This window comes from Rhineura floridana, chromosome 5 (genome assembly GCF_030035675.1).
Source record: "Rhineura floridana isolate rRhiFlo1 chromosome 5, rRhiFlo1.hap2, whole genome shotgun sequence".
In the NCBI taxonomy this organism is placed as follows: domain Eukaryota; kingdom Metazoa; phylum Chordata; class Lepidosauria; order Squamata; family Rhineuridae; genus Rhineura; species Rhineura floridana.
In genome coordinates this window covers 4,714,896-4,730,671 of record NC_084484.1, presented here as the reverse complement: position 1 = coordinate 4,730,671, position 15,776 = coordinate 4,714,896, and the positions used below count along the sequence as shown (strand labels likewise).

General features: G+C 42.5%; 2 protein-coding genes across 6 annotated transcripts in view; one reads left to right on the top strand and one right to left on the bottom strand.

The window, feature by feature from the left end:
* The window catches only part of LACC1 (laccase domain containing 1), an 11,141-nt gene extending 699 nt beyond the window's left edge, over positions 1-10,442 (top strand). For 4 of the 5 annotated variants that reach the window (XM_061629882.1, XM_061629880.1, XM_061629881.1 and 1 more), the window contains exons 2-6: positions 585-1,179; positions 1,967-2,148; positions 5,036-5,201; positions 8,009-8,234; positions 9,788-10,442. In XM_061629882.1, the coding sequence (XP_061485866.1) occupies positions 633-1,179; positions 1,967-2,148; positions 5,036-5,201; positions 8,009-8,234; positions 9,788-9,962 (1,296 nt within the window). In that variant the 5' untranslated portion in view covers positions 585-632 and the 3' untranslated portion in view covers positions 9,963-10,442. Of the gene's footprint in view, positions 1-6; positions 345-584; positions 1,180-1,966; positions 2,149-5,035; positions 5,202-8,008; positions 8,235-9,787 lie in introns of those variants that run through there. The other variant, XM_061629884.1, reaches the window with a different exon arrangement.
* Positions 9,758-15,776, bottom strand: LOC133386198 (microtubule-associated protein 4-like). The gene is made up of 3 exons (XM_061629890.1): positions 15,630-15,776; positions 13,494-13,826; positions 9,758-10,805 (listed from the first exon to the last, which is right to left on the bottom strand). The coding sequence occupies exons 2-3, from the start codon at positions 13,798-13,800 to the stop codon at positions 10,795-10,797; spliced, it is 318 nt and encodes a 105-aa protein (XP_061485874.1). The 5' UTR covers positions 13,801-13,826; positions 15,630-15,776; the 3' UTR covers positions 9,758-10,794.

Below are 15,776 nucleotides of genomic sequence, written 5' to 3'. Positions count from 1 at the left end.
TAAAAATATTCTTAGAAACAGATTCCATTGAGTTCAACTTAGCTAGTTTAGTTTTACTTTTTTGAATTTATTAATCACTTCCCACAACGGAAAGGCTAAATTCAATGGTACTTATCCTAAGAAGTGTGCCCCACGGCCTGATCACATGTATGCATCCCTGCAAGTAAACTCAATTGGGATTACTGAGAATTTCTCTCAAGTAAACGGGCCTACACTTCAGCACTGAAGAACCTCTACATCAAGAACCTCTACATTAGAAACAATGTCAGTTCTTTTCATAAAGGAGTACTTCATAAAAGAGCTCTGAAGTGTATGCAATATAACTAAAGAAACTGGAACATCAGGTCAGATTTTCCCCGGCTAAAATCCTTGGTGGATCTTGAAATTCACTGAATTTCAAAATATCACTTTCTATGATAAATCTTTGCTCTGCACTGCATGATTGACTACCTTTCTTCTTTGTAGGTCGATGATGAATCCCTTTGTGGATTGAATTTTTTGCATGCTTAATCTGCCAAAAGAAAGGAATAGATCACTTTGATAATGCATTTTTCTTCTCTCTTTCCCTCTCTCCCCCCTCCCAGCTTGGTGATCATTCAGTGTCTGGTATCTTCAAGTATTGTCTGTAGAATATGGCAGTCTTGATTGATCTGTGCAACATAGCACCCAGCTCTTGGAATAACTGGACCTGGGAATCGGTGGTGAGCACACTACAAACTTTCCAGTCCCCACGTGTTTACATTATGTGTTGCGAAACTTTCAGAAGTGAAAGCAATTGTGAAGATGTATTTCATACAGCAATTCAAGGTTTTCTTTGTCCAGGGAAAAAATTTGAGATTGTGTATGCCAAGAGTACAGTTACTGCCTTGTACACCATTAAACAAAAACTGGATGAAAAAGACATAGACACTATTAAAGTAATCTTGCCAGCACAAAGAAAACCCTTAATGAGAGAATACATTAATCAACTTTTTACTAGCATTTACCAGTTTGAGTTTAAAGATTTACAGATGAATTGTGAAGAAAACAACCCCCCAAAACCCACAATACTGCTGAATGAATTAGCACCACTTACAGACCAAGATGTAGAAAAGATCCAAAGTGAGATAAAAATCTTTTTGGAGAACCTTCCTGGTCTTAAAGGAGAACTTGCTATTCTCAGATCTTTGCTGATTCCAGGTAACATGAAAATATATTTAACAATCTGATTACTACTACTTCAATCCTTTTATTCTTTTCAAATGCTAATAAGTCTTTTAACTTTTCGATACACAGTGTGATCATGAACAGTGTGAACATACAGTGTGTTCATGAAAGAGAAGTAGACCTGAATACCAGGCTCTAGCAAAAAATCCCAGCATGTCTACTCTGTTGAAGCAATTTGCAACATAATAATAATTTAGTTCTTAAATGCACATTTCATTGGAAGATCTGTTGATACATATTCAGATGTATAAACTTCAGTCTGTCCTGAACCACCTGTTTTCCTCCATTGCATTCTGCAGCAAGAAAAGCCAAATTGTGAGCTTTGAATAAATGACCCCAATAATCATACAGTTTGTTTTATTCACAACAGTAGTTGGAATTTTTGCAGAATTGTCTTTTGAGTTTTTGGCAACAACTACTAAAAGTGGGGGAAAGTACAACAGGTGGCATGAACTTTTAGTGTGTGTATAAAAAGGGGGACCAAAAGTGATGAGAAGAAACCTGACTCAAACCATTTTCTATAGCCTTCTGCAAGTCACAACATTTCTGGATAAAATAATTAAGAGTAGTGGGTGAATTTTGAGCTTGAATTTTTATTATTTATTTATTTTGCTGGTAGATTGAGGTTATCTGTAAGAGTTATGGTTTTTAACGAAATTGTGTATTAAAGAGATGGGAAGAGATCAAATGTGTTATTTGGGTGACAATATTGGATCTGTATAGCAGTGCTTTCCCCCCTCTTTTTTATATCTTTCACTAGATCATATCTTCCTCCATGGATTCACAACAAGAGCAGGTGGCATTTCTTATATACCGACTTTGAGTTCTTTCAATCTCTTCAGTAGTTCCAAGCGGCGTGATCCTCCAGTTGTGGTTAAGGAAAATCTTCGTAGGCTTGCTGCTGTTGCTGGATTCAATCAGGATACATATTACAGAGTAAAGGTAAGACAAAGAAAACTGAGACTGGAGGACTTCTAAGGGAAAATGCACCAAGTATGACTGCTTTTGTCGACGTAGTTCTTAAAGACACAGCAGTCCGTTCAGGGTCTGGACACAGCAACCCTAGGCAAAGCTTTTTAACATCTTCATTGAGAGCCTTATTCTAACACCTTATTTAATGCTTTTTTCAGCAGTTGTTTTGGCTTTGTGGAATAACATTGTTCAAGAGATCATCAGTGTTCCTCCCTCCTGATAGGAGTGCCTTATCTGTATGCCTTTGGTTACATGGAGGGAGGAAAGTGCTTTGGTTTCGGAGGTGTTCATATTCTATATTTTAATGCTTGCATTTTTAGGTTTGTTTTTTGTTGTATGAAATTGTTTTAAATAGGTGTTGTGAGCTATCTTGAGCTGTTTTGGAAAGGTGGGAAATATTTGGAATAAATGGCATTGCATAAGCCACCAGCAAGATCAGTAATCAAAATATTGTTCATGACGACAACTCATTGAGACTCATCCATGTAGTGATTAATTCGTTCACATAATTTAGCACTGTTTGTAAACTGGGCCACTGTGTGCAAGAGAAGAGGAAATGATTGTAAAATGATATCTGTTGTGTCTGGATATTGTAAGTATGTAACTTTTAAAAAAGCCTGCTGCCAAGTTAATCAGTGACACTCTTAATCAAATATTTTGTGTGTGGAGCATTAAGCATACTGTTTAATCAACTACACATTTCAGGTCTGAAGATGAAGTAATAACCATTATATAGATGAAAGAGTATGGAAGTGATTGAGTTGAAAGGAACAATTTTGTAAAGAATACAAAGGTAGCTAATTCTTAGCTATGTATATATGTATTTATTAAATTTGTCAGTCGCTTTTCTATACAAATATGGCATTCAAAACGACTTAAGAGTTAATAAACATTAAAAATAAAAATAAAATTATATATATATATGTATAAAACCAAACAAAAAACAGTATATAAGGTAGCGGAGCAACTCTTCTTAAGAAGGCTACACAACAGAAGCCCTCTAAAAGCTTCCAAAGTTAAGAACCAAATACCTGGAGAAGATAAATGTTTTTGCCTGGCGCCTAAAGATGGATGATGATGGCGCCAGGCGTACCTCCCAGGGGTGAGTGTTCCACAAACAGGGGGCTGCCACTGAGGAGGCTCATGTATGTAGCAAGTTTGCTTAGTAATGGGAAAGATTTTAGTATGTGAAGGTAGAGATTGGGGGTTTTTTTGTTTAGTTTTACTCACAATGTGCCTTCAGTAAACAAGGATTCTCCAGGGGGGGGGGGGCAGGGGGAATTAACCACCTAGATTGCCATTAGAAAACCTATATAAAGTATCTTCCTGTTGGTAACTGCTAGTGTGTCCTAGTGCCTGTGCAGAACAGTAATGAACAACCATACCCTGAAAGATTTTTCTCTACATTCTCCCCATCCCTGGGTGTCAGACCCCTAAAATTCTAAATTAATGACTGGAAACAGACTCTCTGCAGAACTACTTACTTTACATGAATTGCATCCTGCAGAGAGAAACTTTTATTCACTATCATAGTCCCTCAAATACACGTCATCCCTAGCATTTGATGTAATTAACAGAAAATAACAAATGGTAAGAATATTGATAAAATTGAATGGCCCTTTAGACTTCTCATGAAATAAAAAATGATATTGCCCCAGACTGCTTCTTACCTGGTAAGTGTTTCTACTACCCTCCTGTATGATATATAATTATATTCTGGACTGCCTTCAAGTCAATCCTGACTTATGGCTACCCTATGAATAGGGTTTTCATGGTAAGCGGTACTCAGAGGGGGTTTACCATTGCCTCCTTCTGAGGCTAGTCCTCCCCAGCTGGCTAGGGCCTGCTCAGCTTGCCACAGCTGCACATGCCAGCCCCTTCCTTGTCCACAGCTGCCAGCTGGGGGGCAACTGGGCTCTTTGGGACTATGCAGTTTGCCCACAGCTGCCACGTAACCCCTGAGCTGGCCCTTGACACCCAGGAGACATAAGCAGGGATTTGAACTCACAGACTCTGGGCTCCCAGCCAGGCTCTCCTCCCCACTGTGCTATATCAGCTATCACTTCAAAAGATATAACTGAGACCTGAAAACTCATCATTCTAACATCAGTGACAGCAATCCTTGTGTTGAAATGCCTTTCTGCCTATAGTTCTGCTTAGCAGAACTAATGAACAATAAAATGCAGGTTTAAAAAATAAATGACTGACTGTCCCCTGAAATGCTTAATCTGATGTCTAAAACTTAAAGGGAAGAAGCTAAGCAAATTTCCTTAGGAAAGGAGTTTCAAATTACACTTTGCTCTTGTGACTATCCACCATACCTTAGGTCAGTGGTTCTTAACCTTATCCACTGCCAGCACCCCTTGGATTTCCAAAATATGCTCTCACACCCCCTGAAAAAATACCGTTCATTTTTTTAATGTGTTTTAGCCTAACTTAGCTAAGATAAGTAACAGTTTTCAAAAATCTTTGGTTGTATAGTTAATTTTCTGCTTCTATTTAAATGAATTTTTAAAATCTCTTGAGCAACGCCTCGCACCCCTAGAAAAAATGTCTCACACCCCCAGGGGTGCATGCACCACCAGTTAAGAACCGCTGCCTTAGATGGTGGGGGTAGTACAATGGAGAAAACCTCCAAAGATAACTGGAGCCATCAGACAAGTTCACATGGGAGTAAGCAGTGGGCAGCCCTTGAAATATCCTGACCCCAGACCATTTAAGGTTTTCAAGGTCAATTATATCACATTGAAATGAGCAATATTGTTAGGCACAAGTACTGCCTTAGGAAATATTGGAGCAAAAGAGCACTCATAAATCCAGTTTTTCAGATTGCCTTACTTTGTCTTGGTATTAACAGGTCAACCATGCCAGTGATGTTTGGGTCATGGGAAAGGCCAAGCCTGATAGCTATGATGGTATAGTAACGAACCAGAAAGGTGTTACAATAGCTGCCCCTGGAGCAGACTGCATCCCTGTGCTTTTCGCTGATCCTGTCAAAAAAGCATGTGGTGCTGCTCATTCAGGTAACAAGACTCCTTTGCTGTCTTACAGCGGTCAAGGAATCCATTGGATAACTATATCCTTGGTCTGCATAACCTTTTATACATTTGCACTTTCTCCCCCCCCCATTTATTTTCTTGCTCTGGGTTTTAATGTCAAGTGTTCCCCCCTCCCCCACACTTTATTCCATATGAAAATGCAGGCTACTTAAATAGGTACCTTTTTGGTTTTAATCCACTGTTTAATCCTGGACTTATTTAAGGAATAATGTTTAAAGAATTATGCTAATTTCTTGAGGGCTTGATTCAGCCAAAGGTAACACCCACAGACTTTTGTGGGATTTTTAAATGTTGGATTATGCTGGTCTTTTAACCAGTTGAATTGAGAAATCAAAATAATGATTGTATGTGGGCCTTGGCAATTCTCTATCGGGAAGTTTTGACACAGCTAAGAAGCAACAGGGAACACTGTGAATAAAAACTGCTGACTTAAAAGTTGGGAAATGTAACCTGCTTCTTTAGATGTGTGTCAGCAATACAGAGAACTGTGATTAACTTTTTTTTTAATTCTGCGGTTACTGCTAGTTTCTGAATTGTTTGTTGCTCTGGAATGAAACCCAATTCTTTCCTGATTGCTGCAGTGATTTTTCCTACTTTCTATCTTTGGTTAAAGAAGTAGATAGGGTTTTCACAGGCTTATCAATTCTTATTGATAACCATGATGTTTCAAAGAGGTCAATATAAATTTCTCTTAGGAAAAATATCTGGCTTAAGACTGTGAAGGTTTTAAGTCTTTGACATTCTCTGTCATATGATTAATTTGATTTTTAATGTGTTAAATTTCATACATACATATGTACTACCCATCCCCTTCCTTACTACACAATACACTCACAGAACCATAACCACAGTTTCTCACTTTAAAAACACACATACACACAGCCTCAAACATGCTGTAGGAATCTGACTGTTATGGGGTTAAATCTTGAACCTCTGTCCCCTGATTTTTACACTCCATCTTTAGATTTCCACTTCCACCAGTTTCTTACCATTTCTTCCTAGTATATTCCAGCAATAAACAGCTAGTCTTAGTCTGCTAGTAGGAATAGGCTGCAATCCTATACTTTGGAGTAAGTTAAATTGAACTCAATGGCTGCTGCTTCTAAGTAGACATGTATAAGATTGCATAGTTTATATATTAGACAGTGCTACTATCAAAACACAATAAACCTTACGTGGAATGGAATGTTCAAATCTAAACCATGGAGAAAGGAAAAAAGCAAACAGGGAAGCCAAGCTGTTAAGACAGCTCTACCTATGAGACTATAGCTTGGGGAAATACTTCCCTTGCTCAATGTCATTTGCCCTAGATTCCTAATACTTTTCCAGGTTAAGTTTTAGCTTGTTCTCCTTGATCCATTCCAGAACTACAGCCAGACACCTCTTTCAGCTCATTCATGTGGCCTGGCAGCCTGGTGGAACACACAGGCAAAAACAGTGGTGTAAGTCAAATTCTACTTTAAAGACTTGTTTTTCCACTGCCAGGTTTGAGCCAGTTTAGCTGGCAGTAGCTTCGCTCCTGAACAGAGGTAACTTACACCAGCTTAAATTAAGTCAGCATAAACTCTTCCATCTTCCTATAGTTAGGATTGCTCTGTAAGTTGGTAAGATCACAGTTCAACACATCTTGTTACATCAGATTTCATGGTTTAACTATGCACTATGTGAAGTACTTTCTTTTGTCTCTCCTGGATCTCCCGCTATTCTTCTTACTTGGATGACTGGGCTCTAATACTATGAGAGAGGGGGGAAAACACTTCCTTATTTACTTTGTCCACATCATGCATGATTTCATACACATTTATCCTGACCACTTTATTTGCTTTGTTGTGTACCCCAAATAGTGCCAAACACTGACACTTTTCCTGATAAAGTGATTGTCCCAGCCCCCTGATCTTATTCATCCAGGCACTGACCACATCCAGACCAGCGTAGGTTGTAGCCTCATGTGCCTTCAAACCATACCCTGGGATCAAAAAGATGCTCTAAAAATTGTAGAGACACATACTCTTTATTACATTCCTTCCAATCCTGAGTGGTTTGACTAAGTTCTTCATTGTACTGGCAAGCTGTCCAACAAGGTTCAGGTGGGATGGAGCTATTCTGCCAAGGTGTCAGAGAAGAACACAAGGAACTGGTCAGAAGATGCAGCAGCAGCCAGGCAGTAACAGAACTGACCTTGCCAGCTTCCCCCTCCCTGAATATCAAGACACCTGATTAAAAGCATGCATAAGTTCTTGCTTCCTCTTCTCAGGTAGGTCACTGAGAAAGGAGGCTTCATAGGAGGCTTCATGCTGTTAAACACACACTGCACCTCCTGGTCTGAACTGCAGCTCGGGCTCATTGCCATCTCTGCTCCTGTGGTTCCAGGGAGTGTTGATGAAGGGTCCAGAGCTGGGTTATTTGTCAAGTCAAGGAACTTCATGATCTCTCATTCTGCAGCCTCCATGGGTAACATGCTTTACAGGGTGGCAGCCTTGGTGTGTCCTTCAGCCTATATCTGCTTCCCTTGGTATATGCTGGGGTTAGTAATGGGTGGTGAGCCCTCTGCAAAGAGAGTTCTCATCTGGGCTTGGCTGGTCCTGATATTCATATGCAAATAGGGCAGACATCCATAAAGAACAAATACTCTTGCTTCCATCATGTCTACTTCGGCCACCATCCGCATTTCTGTGATCAATTTTGCATGCTTACGTCTATTTAACTTTGTTGTCTTTTGTGTTTAAACTCTGAAACCCATAAGATTATCTTTTTTCTTCACTGCTTCTCAGGTTGGCAAGGCACATTGTTAGGAGTGTCTATGGCTGTTGTTAATGCTATGATAACCGAATATGGCTGTAATGTGAAAGATATAGTTGTGGTGCTGGGGCCATCTGTTGGACCTTGTTGCTTTAAACTGCCTCGGGAATCAGCAAAAGAATTTTATAGGATTGATCCAAAATGTGTAAGACTTTATGAATCATCACACCCTTATGTTGATATCAGAAGAGCAACACGGTAAGCTTGATTTTGTTCTTAATTGGGAGAGTTCCAGATGTTTAGCATAACACAAGTGCGGGCCTGTGAACAATTCAGCCTGTGTATTTTGCTCCCTTTTTGTTAGTTAATCCCATCACTAAAGAAGGAAACTTCCTCCTCTCACTCCTCTTTCTCACACTTCATTGTACAGAAGCAGGCTTTTGTATCCATGTCACTTGGCTGGATGAGGCACTGCAGACCTAATCGAATGTGCATTTAAATGTATATGCTGCCTATCTTTACTTCATTGCATTGTTTTCAATGGAATGTACACTTGGATGTGCATCCAGTTTACCGTATTGCCCTCTTAGACAGCATTCCCCCTTGCTGTTCCCCTTTAAGAGTTTAAAGGATCTTTTTGACAGTTGAACTGTGCATAGTTCTTACTGACTTGACTCCCTTCAGCCCAGCTGGATTGGGTAAGGGCTCACATTTATGCATTGTTCTCTACTCCTAACACACATTAGCAATATTAGAGCAGCTTGTATGCACAGCTTTCAGGCTCCCATTGTATTGGGCAGGGAGATGTGTTTATGTTTTGGTGTTATCTGCTTATCTCACGGTCCTCTTCCACCTGTAGGGACCACTTCCAGGCATGTCCCTTCCATGGTTTTGGTGATCAGTGCACCCACGCACAGGAGACCAATTTTACTGGTGATGGGAAAGATTTAATATAAATACAAATATAATATAAACATTTCCTAGCCCATTAAAATACAAGCCAAGCATCTTAGTTGTAGGGTCACTAAACAAGGCTGCAGTACATAAATAAATGGGGAAAAGGTAAACCTATGAAACTGCCTTACTGAGTCAAATCATTGTCATCAGTCTAACTTGCTGTAGTTATCTGGATCATCAGGTAAAGGACTTTTCCCAAACCTGAAATCTTTTAACTGGGGAGGCCAGGAATTGAACTTGGGATTTCCTGCATGTCAAACCTATGCCTTACCACTGAGTTATGACCCCTCCTATTGTGCTTTAACATCAGCATTTTCCATTATCTTACACAGAGATAGTGAGGTAAAACTTCCAAAGAATATTGCTGTCAGGTGGGATATATGCATGCCAATGAGTCTTTGATAATATGTCCACTGTTTAGGGATCCAGTAAAAGCATAGCTGCCATGCAGTTTGTTGCAAAGCATAGTTTCTTCATTTTGCATCAGTGTTTAATATTGGCCCCTTTGGTAATGAAGCACATCCCATCCCTTTGCCAGATCTTTGAAAGAAGCCTATGGTCACCACTGTATTCTCTGATTATATATTTAAGGTGGCACAACAGTTGCATATTGTCTTCTTTTATTTCATAGTTATAAATCAGAGCAAGGTGCAAGCAAACCTGGAGCTGTATTGCCTTTCTTCCCAATCACCATGTATGTGGAAGAGGGTCTTGGGGCTTACTCCCACCCATGAAAAAAATTTAAACAGTGAGGTGTTGGAAGTAATATCTTATGTTTCTATAGTAACCAACCTCTAATAAGTGTCAACCTAATAATCTCTCTTTCCCCCCCTTTCTCCCCCCCCTTGCATTAGTATTCTTCTGGAGGCTGGAGGGATACTGCCTCAGAACATACAGGATGATTCTGTAATAGACCAGAACCAAAATCTCACTATCTGTACATCGTGTTGCCCTGATAAGTTTTATTCTCATGTTCGTGATGGTGAGAACTTTGGGACCCAGATTGGCTTCATATCTATTAAAGATTGAGGGTTTATAATAATATTTGTGTATTAATGTGGTAGAAGCTATTGATCCAAACTGATTTATCTTTCTTGATACTGAGTTCTTGCTGTGGTCAGCTATACTTCCAAGCAAAAACCCTTCTACTGTATATTGTGACTAGCAACTGTCGTACGAAATGGTTATTTACTTTCACGGTACCATGAGGAAAGAGCCCACCCACATTTTCAGCAACAAGCAGCAGACCACTCAATGTACAGATATAGGAATCAAGAGCTATCATAAACTGCAGGGGCAGTGGTTTCCCTTTATCTACTCCCATTATCAATTACAAGGGCTTGTACCCTAGAGCGACTGGCACTGTTGGCCATTTTACTGAGTGAAGAGAATATGTATTCACTTAGATGACAAAATTTGGCAGCAGTTGCTTGAGGAGTATTGGTTCAAGTGTTACAAACATTAATGTTCAATAAAGTATTTCCTTTCTGTATCAGTCCATTCCTCTGACATCAGAGTCAGTGATTCTCTTTGATTAGTCCTCTGATTAACCATTGTTTAAGTTCTGTCATACTCTTTCTAATGTGATAAGCAATAACAGGACAGTAACTGACCTGATGGCTGAATTAGCTTGTGATGTTCTTTCAGTATTGATTTTCAGTTATGGAAAGCTGTTACTCTTTGCAAATACCGGGTTTTTTTCTTGGTATTTTTGAGATTTTGCCCACAAAGCTTGATAAAAGCTTAATTTGGCTTCAATCATCATTGTGCATCAGATGATACTGATATGAAAATATGGTCCTATTTCTTCTGGATTTGGCAGCTCAACATTTTCCATTTTCAGCAAGCCTGCTACTTCACATTACCAAGTTCCTGTAATCAGAGGGGGGAAACATTTTTATTTTAGATTAATTTGGCTTCTTCTATCAGCTAGTGAAAAATGCTGTTCTGAAAAACACTTGTTGCTTGCTTAGTAATCCAAGGCAAGTGCAGCAGCCCAGCCACCTTAAAAGTTTCTTGATGAATATAATAGGGGGCTGGATATTAAAAATAAACCTTAATATACCAGAAACTTCACTCTAAGAACGTTACAGCAGCATGAACTGGCTGTAACAAAATTATTTTAAACATTCATTTTAAAAATACTTATATGGCATAATGATTTTTTTCAGTTTTTCTGAGGCCTCCACCATTAATACAAAGATGAACCAATATCAAAACTACAAATTGGTGGTAGGTGACTTAGGTCAATAGGGAGGCATACATGTTCTTTTGGGTAAGTTTGCAGAATTGGATTACAATGGTCCATGAGTGGAGGGCTCAACAAGGATAGGTTTCTCTTCTCCTTCCCCCCCATGCTGTCTCCATAGCAAATATACTGCTGGGCCAGGCATTCTGTGACACAGCAGGCCAGTCATTTGAAGCCAAAACTCTCCCAAGCCTCGCCATCCAGCATTCAGTGGCCTACTCTTACCCAAACCCCAGAAGTCTCAAATTGCCACTCCTCTTCTGCTAACGGTAACTTCTTTGTGGGAGTCTGACATGTTTGATGCCAAATGGCAGCAGAGTTAAGACTTGGGGCCACTGTATTAATTTGTGGAAAGCAGATTGTCTCTATTCTTAATTTCCTGCTTAATTCAACTGTGGAAAGTTTGGCAGGGGGAGAATAAATTATTTTTTTAACCTGTTCATTAAGACCCTATATGGTATGTGTGGTGGGGTGTTGGCTCCTAATACACTTTTGCATTTGCAGAACACTCAAAGCTTTGTTTTAATAAACAAAATACATATTTATTTATTGCACTTCTATACCGCCCCATAGCCCAAGCTCTCTGGGTGGTTTACAGCAATAAAAAAACAAATACACAATTTAAAACAATTTTAAAATTCAAAACAATATAAAAACAATTTAAAAACACATGCTAAAATGCCTGGGAGAAGAGGAAAGTCTTGACCTGGCGCTGGAAAGATAACAGTGTTGGCGCCAGACGCACCTCGTCACAATGTTCATTCCATAATATGGGGGCCACCACTGAGAAGGCCCTCTCCCTTGTTGCCACCCTCCGAGCTTCACTTGGAGTAGGCACCCGGAGGAGGGCCTTTGATCTTGAATGTAGTGTACGGGTGGGTTCGTATCGGGAGAGGCGTTCCATCAGGTATTGTGGTCCCAAGCCGTGTAAGGCTTTATTAGATCAAAACCAGCACCTTGAATCTAGCTTGGAAACGTACAGGCAACCAATGCAAGTGGGCCAGAATTGGTTTTCCATGTTCGGACCGTCTGGTCCGTTACCAATCTGGCCGCTGCATTTTGCACAAGCTGCAGATTCCGAACCGTTTTCAAAGGCAGCCCCACGTAGAGTGCATTGCAGTAATCTAATTTGGAGGTTACCAGAGTGTGGACAACTGAAGCCAGGTTATTCCTGTCCAGATAGGGACGTAGTTGGGCCACCAACCGAAGTTGGTAGAAGGCACTCTGTGCCATTGAGGCTACCTGAGCCTCCAGTGACAGAGATGGTTATAGGACAACCCCCAAGCTACGAACCTGCTCCTTCAGGGGGAGTGCAACCCCATCCAGAACAGGTTGGACATCCATATCAGGTCAGAAGAACCACCCACTAACATCATCTCAGTCTTGTCTGGATTGAGCCTCAGTTTATTAGCCCTCATCCAGTCCATTGTTGCAGCCAGGCACCGGTTCAGCACATTGACAGCCTCACCCGAAGAAGATGAAAAGGGGAAATAGAGCTGCGTGTCATCAGCATACTGATGGCAATGCACTCCAAAGCTCTGGATGACTGCACCCAACGGTTTCATGTAGATGTTGAACAGCATGGGGGACAGAACTGACCCCTGCGGAACCCCATACTGGAGAGTCCAGGGTGCCGAGTAATGTTCCCCAAGCACCACCTTCTGGAGGCGACCTGCCAAGTAGGAGTGGAGCCACCGCAATGCAGTACCTCCCACTCCCAACTCAGTCTCCCCAAGATACCATGGTTGATGGTATCGAAAGCCGCTGAGAGATCAAGGAGAATCAACAGAGTCACACTCCCGCTGTCTCTCTCCTGACAAAGGTCATCATACAGGGCGACCAAGGCTGTTCCCGTGCCAAAAACATGCCTGAAACCCGACTGAAATGGATCCAGATAATCGGTCTCATCCAAGAGCGTCTGGAGCTGGTCTGCAACCACTCATTCCAGGACCTTGCCCAGGAATGGAACATTTGCTACCGGCCTATAGTTATTAAGATTTTCTGGGTCCAGGGAGGGTCTCTTCAGGAGTGGTCTCACTACTGCCTCTTTCAGACAGCCAGGGACTACCTCCTCTTGCAGAGAGGCATTAAACACTTCCCTGGCCCAGCTGGCTGTTCCATCCCTGCTAGCTTTTATTTATTTATTTATTTATTTATTTATTCGATTTCTTAGTCGCTCATCTGGCTGGCTACCCAGCCACTCTGAGCGACGTACAAAGCAAAAAACATATAAAACATCAAAAACACCAAACACTATATTTGTTCATACTAAAGGTTGTTGGTGTACTAAATAGGGGCCATTAAAATCGTACCCTTCTTGGAGCTTTCTATCCCATGATCACCATTCTTGACCACGGCTGCCGGTCCAGTTTCCGACATATGCTCCACAGGAACGTTGTCCACATGGGGTTTGGTTTTCACTTCCTGGTTCCCAGACTTTGGGTCGTTGTCATCTAGAAGAGGGACATAGTCCGTTTTGCCAACCGTTTCTCCAACGGTATTGTCAAATTTCTCCGCTTCCAGGGTGGCGATGAAATCCCGTTTCACTTCCTCCTCGATCTGCGGCTGGGGCTCCATCAGGGCATCCGCCAGACTCAGATTGTGGTCCAAGTCAGCCATGGCTCAGCAGCTTTGCAAGCTAAAAACTTAAGCAGATAATTCTTTAGTATGCCCTGGATCTCAAAAACCACTCATCAAGTTGGCGGGCGGGGGGGTCCGAGGCGAAGGGGGGGGGAGCCGCCGCCCGGCGAGTGTCCCTCCTGAATGCCAAGCCCGGCTGGGAGGAGGTGAGAAGCTGAAGAAGGGCAAGGATCCAGCACAGAAGTGGTTGCACGAACCCGTCCAAGCACCTTGTCAACATCCTCAAGCTGCACCAACTGAAACTCATCCAAGAAGTCGGGACAAGGCTGTGCTCTGGATACCTCGCTTGATTCACCTGCTATAACACTGGAGTCTAAGTCCTGGCGGATGCTAAAGATTTTATCCTGGAAGTGCCTAGCAAATTCATTACAGCGGGCCTCAGATGGTTCTACCATGTCCCTGGGGCCAGAGTGTAATGGCCCCGGACAATTCTGAAGAGCTCCGCTGGGTGGCAGATTGATGATTTGATAGTGGCAGCAAAATACAGCTTACCATAGGCACTTACCAGTGTGTAATTGCATCCACTAGGAGTTCGCCTCCATCGGCACTCAAGCCATCTCCTATATTGTTTCATCGCTCTCAGCTCTGGGGTATACCATGGAGCCGTACGAGCTCTACACAGGAGAGGGCGCTCAGGAGCAATCATGTCAACCGCCCGTGTCATTTCTGTATTCCACAGTTGAACCAGGTTTTCGACAGGAGTGCCAGCCCTATCAGCCGGAAAACTCCCCAGAGCCCTTTGGAAACCATCCGGATCCATTAGTCTTTGGGGGCGGACCAACTTAATAGGTCCCCCACCCTTGCAGAGGGGAAAAGCCGCTGTAAGTCTAAACTTCAGCAAGCAGTGATCTGTCCATGACAGAGGGACTGATGTAAGGCCCCCCACATTCAGATCACCAACTCCATGTCCAGATGCAAAAACTAAATCTAGAGTATGCCCTGCTACATGTGTTGGGCCAATGGCATATTGGGACAGTCCCATGGTTGTTATGGAGACCATGAAATCCTGAGCTGCCCCAGATAAGGTGACCTCAGCATGGATGTTGACATTCCCAAGAACCAACAGTCTGGGGGATCTCAACAGTACACCTGAGACCACCTCCGTCAGCTCAGCTAGGGAGTCTGTTGGGCAGCGGGGTGGGCGGTACACCAACAGAATCCCCAGTCTGTCCCGCTGACCCAACATAAGGTGCAAACACTCCAGACCAGTAGTCACATGGACAGGGTGCTTGCAGAGGGAGATGGAGCTCCTATAGACCACAGCAACCACCCCTCCCCGACCCTCAGGTCTACCCTGATGCTGGACCAGGTACCCTGGTGGACATAGATGGGAGAGACTGACTCCCCCCTGGTCACCCACCCAGGTCTCGGTTATACATGCCAGATCGGCTGCCTCATCCACAATTAAATAGTGAATGAGGGAGATCTTATTATGCACCGATCCGACATTTAGCAGCAGCATCCGGAGGCCTGAGAGCTGGCTGACAGGGCAACCAACAAACCTGCAGAGGTGGGGAGGACCGGAACAAGGCACAGCCATTAACTGCCTGGGCCACGTTCCACTTACCTGGCAAGTCCTCCTCACAATGCCATATCTCCCTCGACCCATCACTACACTAAATGGGGCCCCCTCAAATCTCCCCACTTGGCTCTGAGTCCTCTCTCCCAGGCTGAAGACCCAGAAGAAAAAGAAAAAAGAAAAGAAAAGAAAAGGCAGACAAAGCAGGAGCCACCTCAGCTAGCCGGCTTATGTATCCCCTCCAGAGAAGGAACACGTGGAAAAAAATCAGCCACAGCTGGCTGAGTACCTGGGGCCTGGTCCTGCAAGGTGTGACGCCCGCAGAGCAGAAATCCAACCGGGAAAGGGTGGTGGTGGTGGTAGCCGAGCAGCAGCAGCAGCAAGCCGGCAGGCAGACAGCAGCAGCAAATGGCTCTCTTTCCCTGGCCAATTGCCA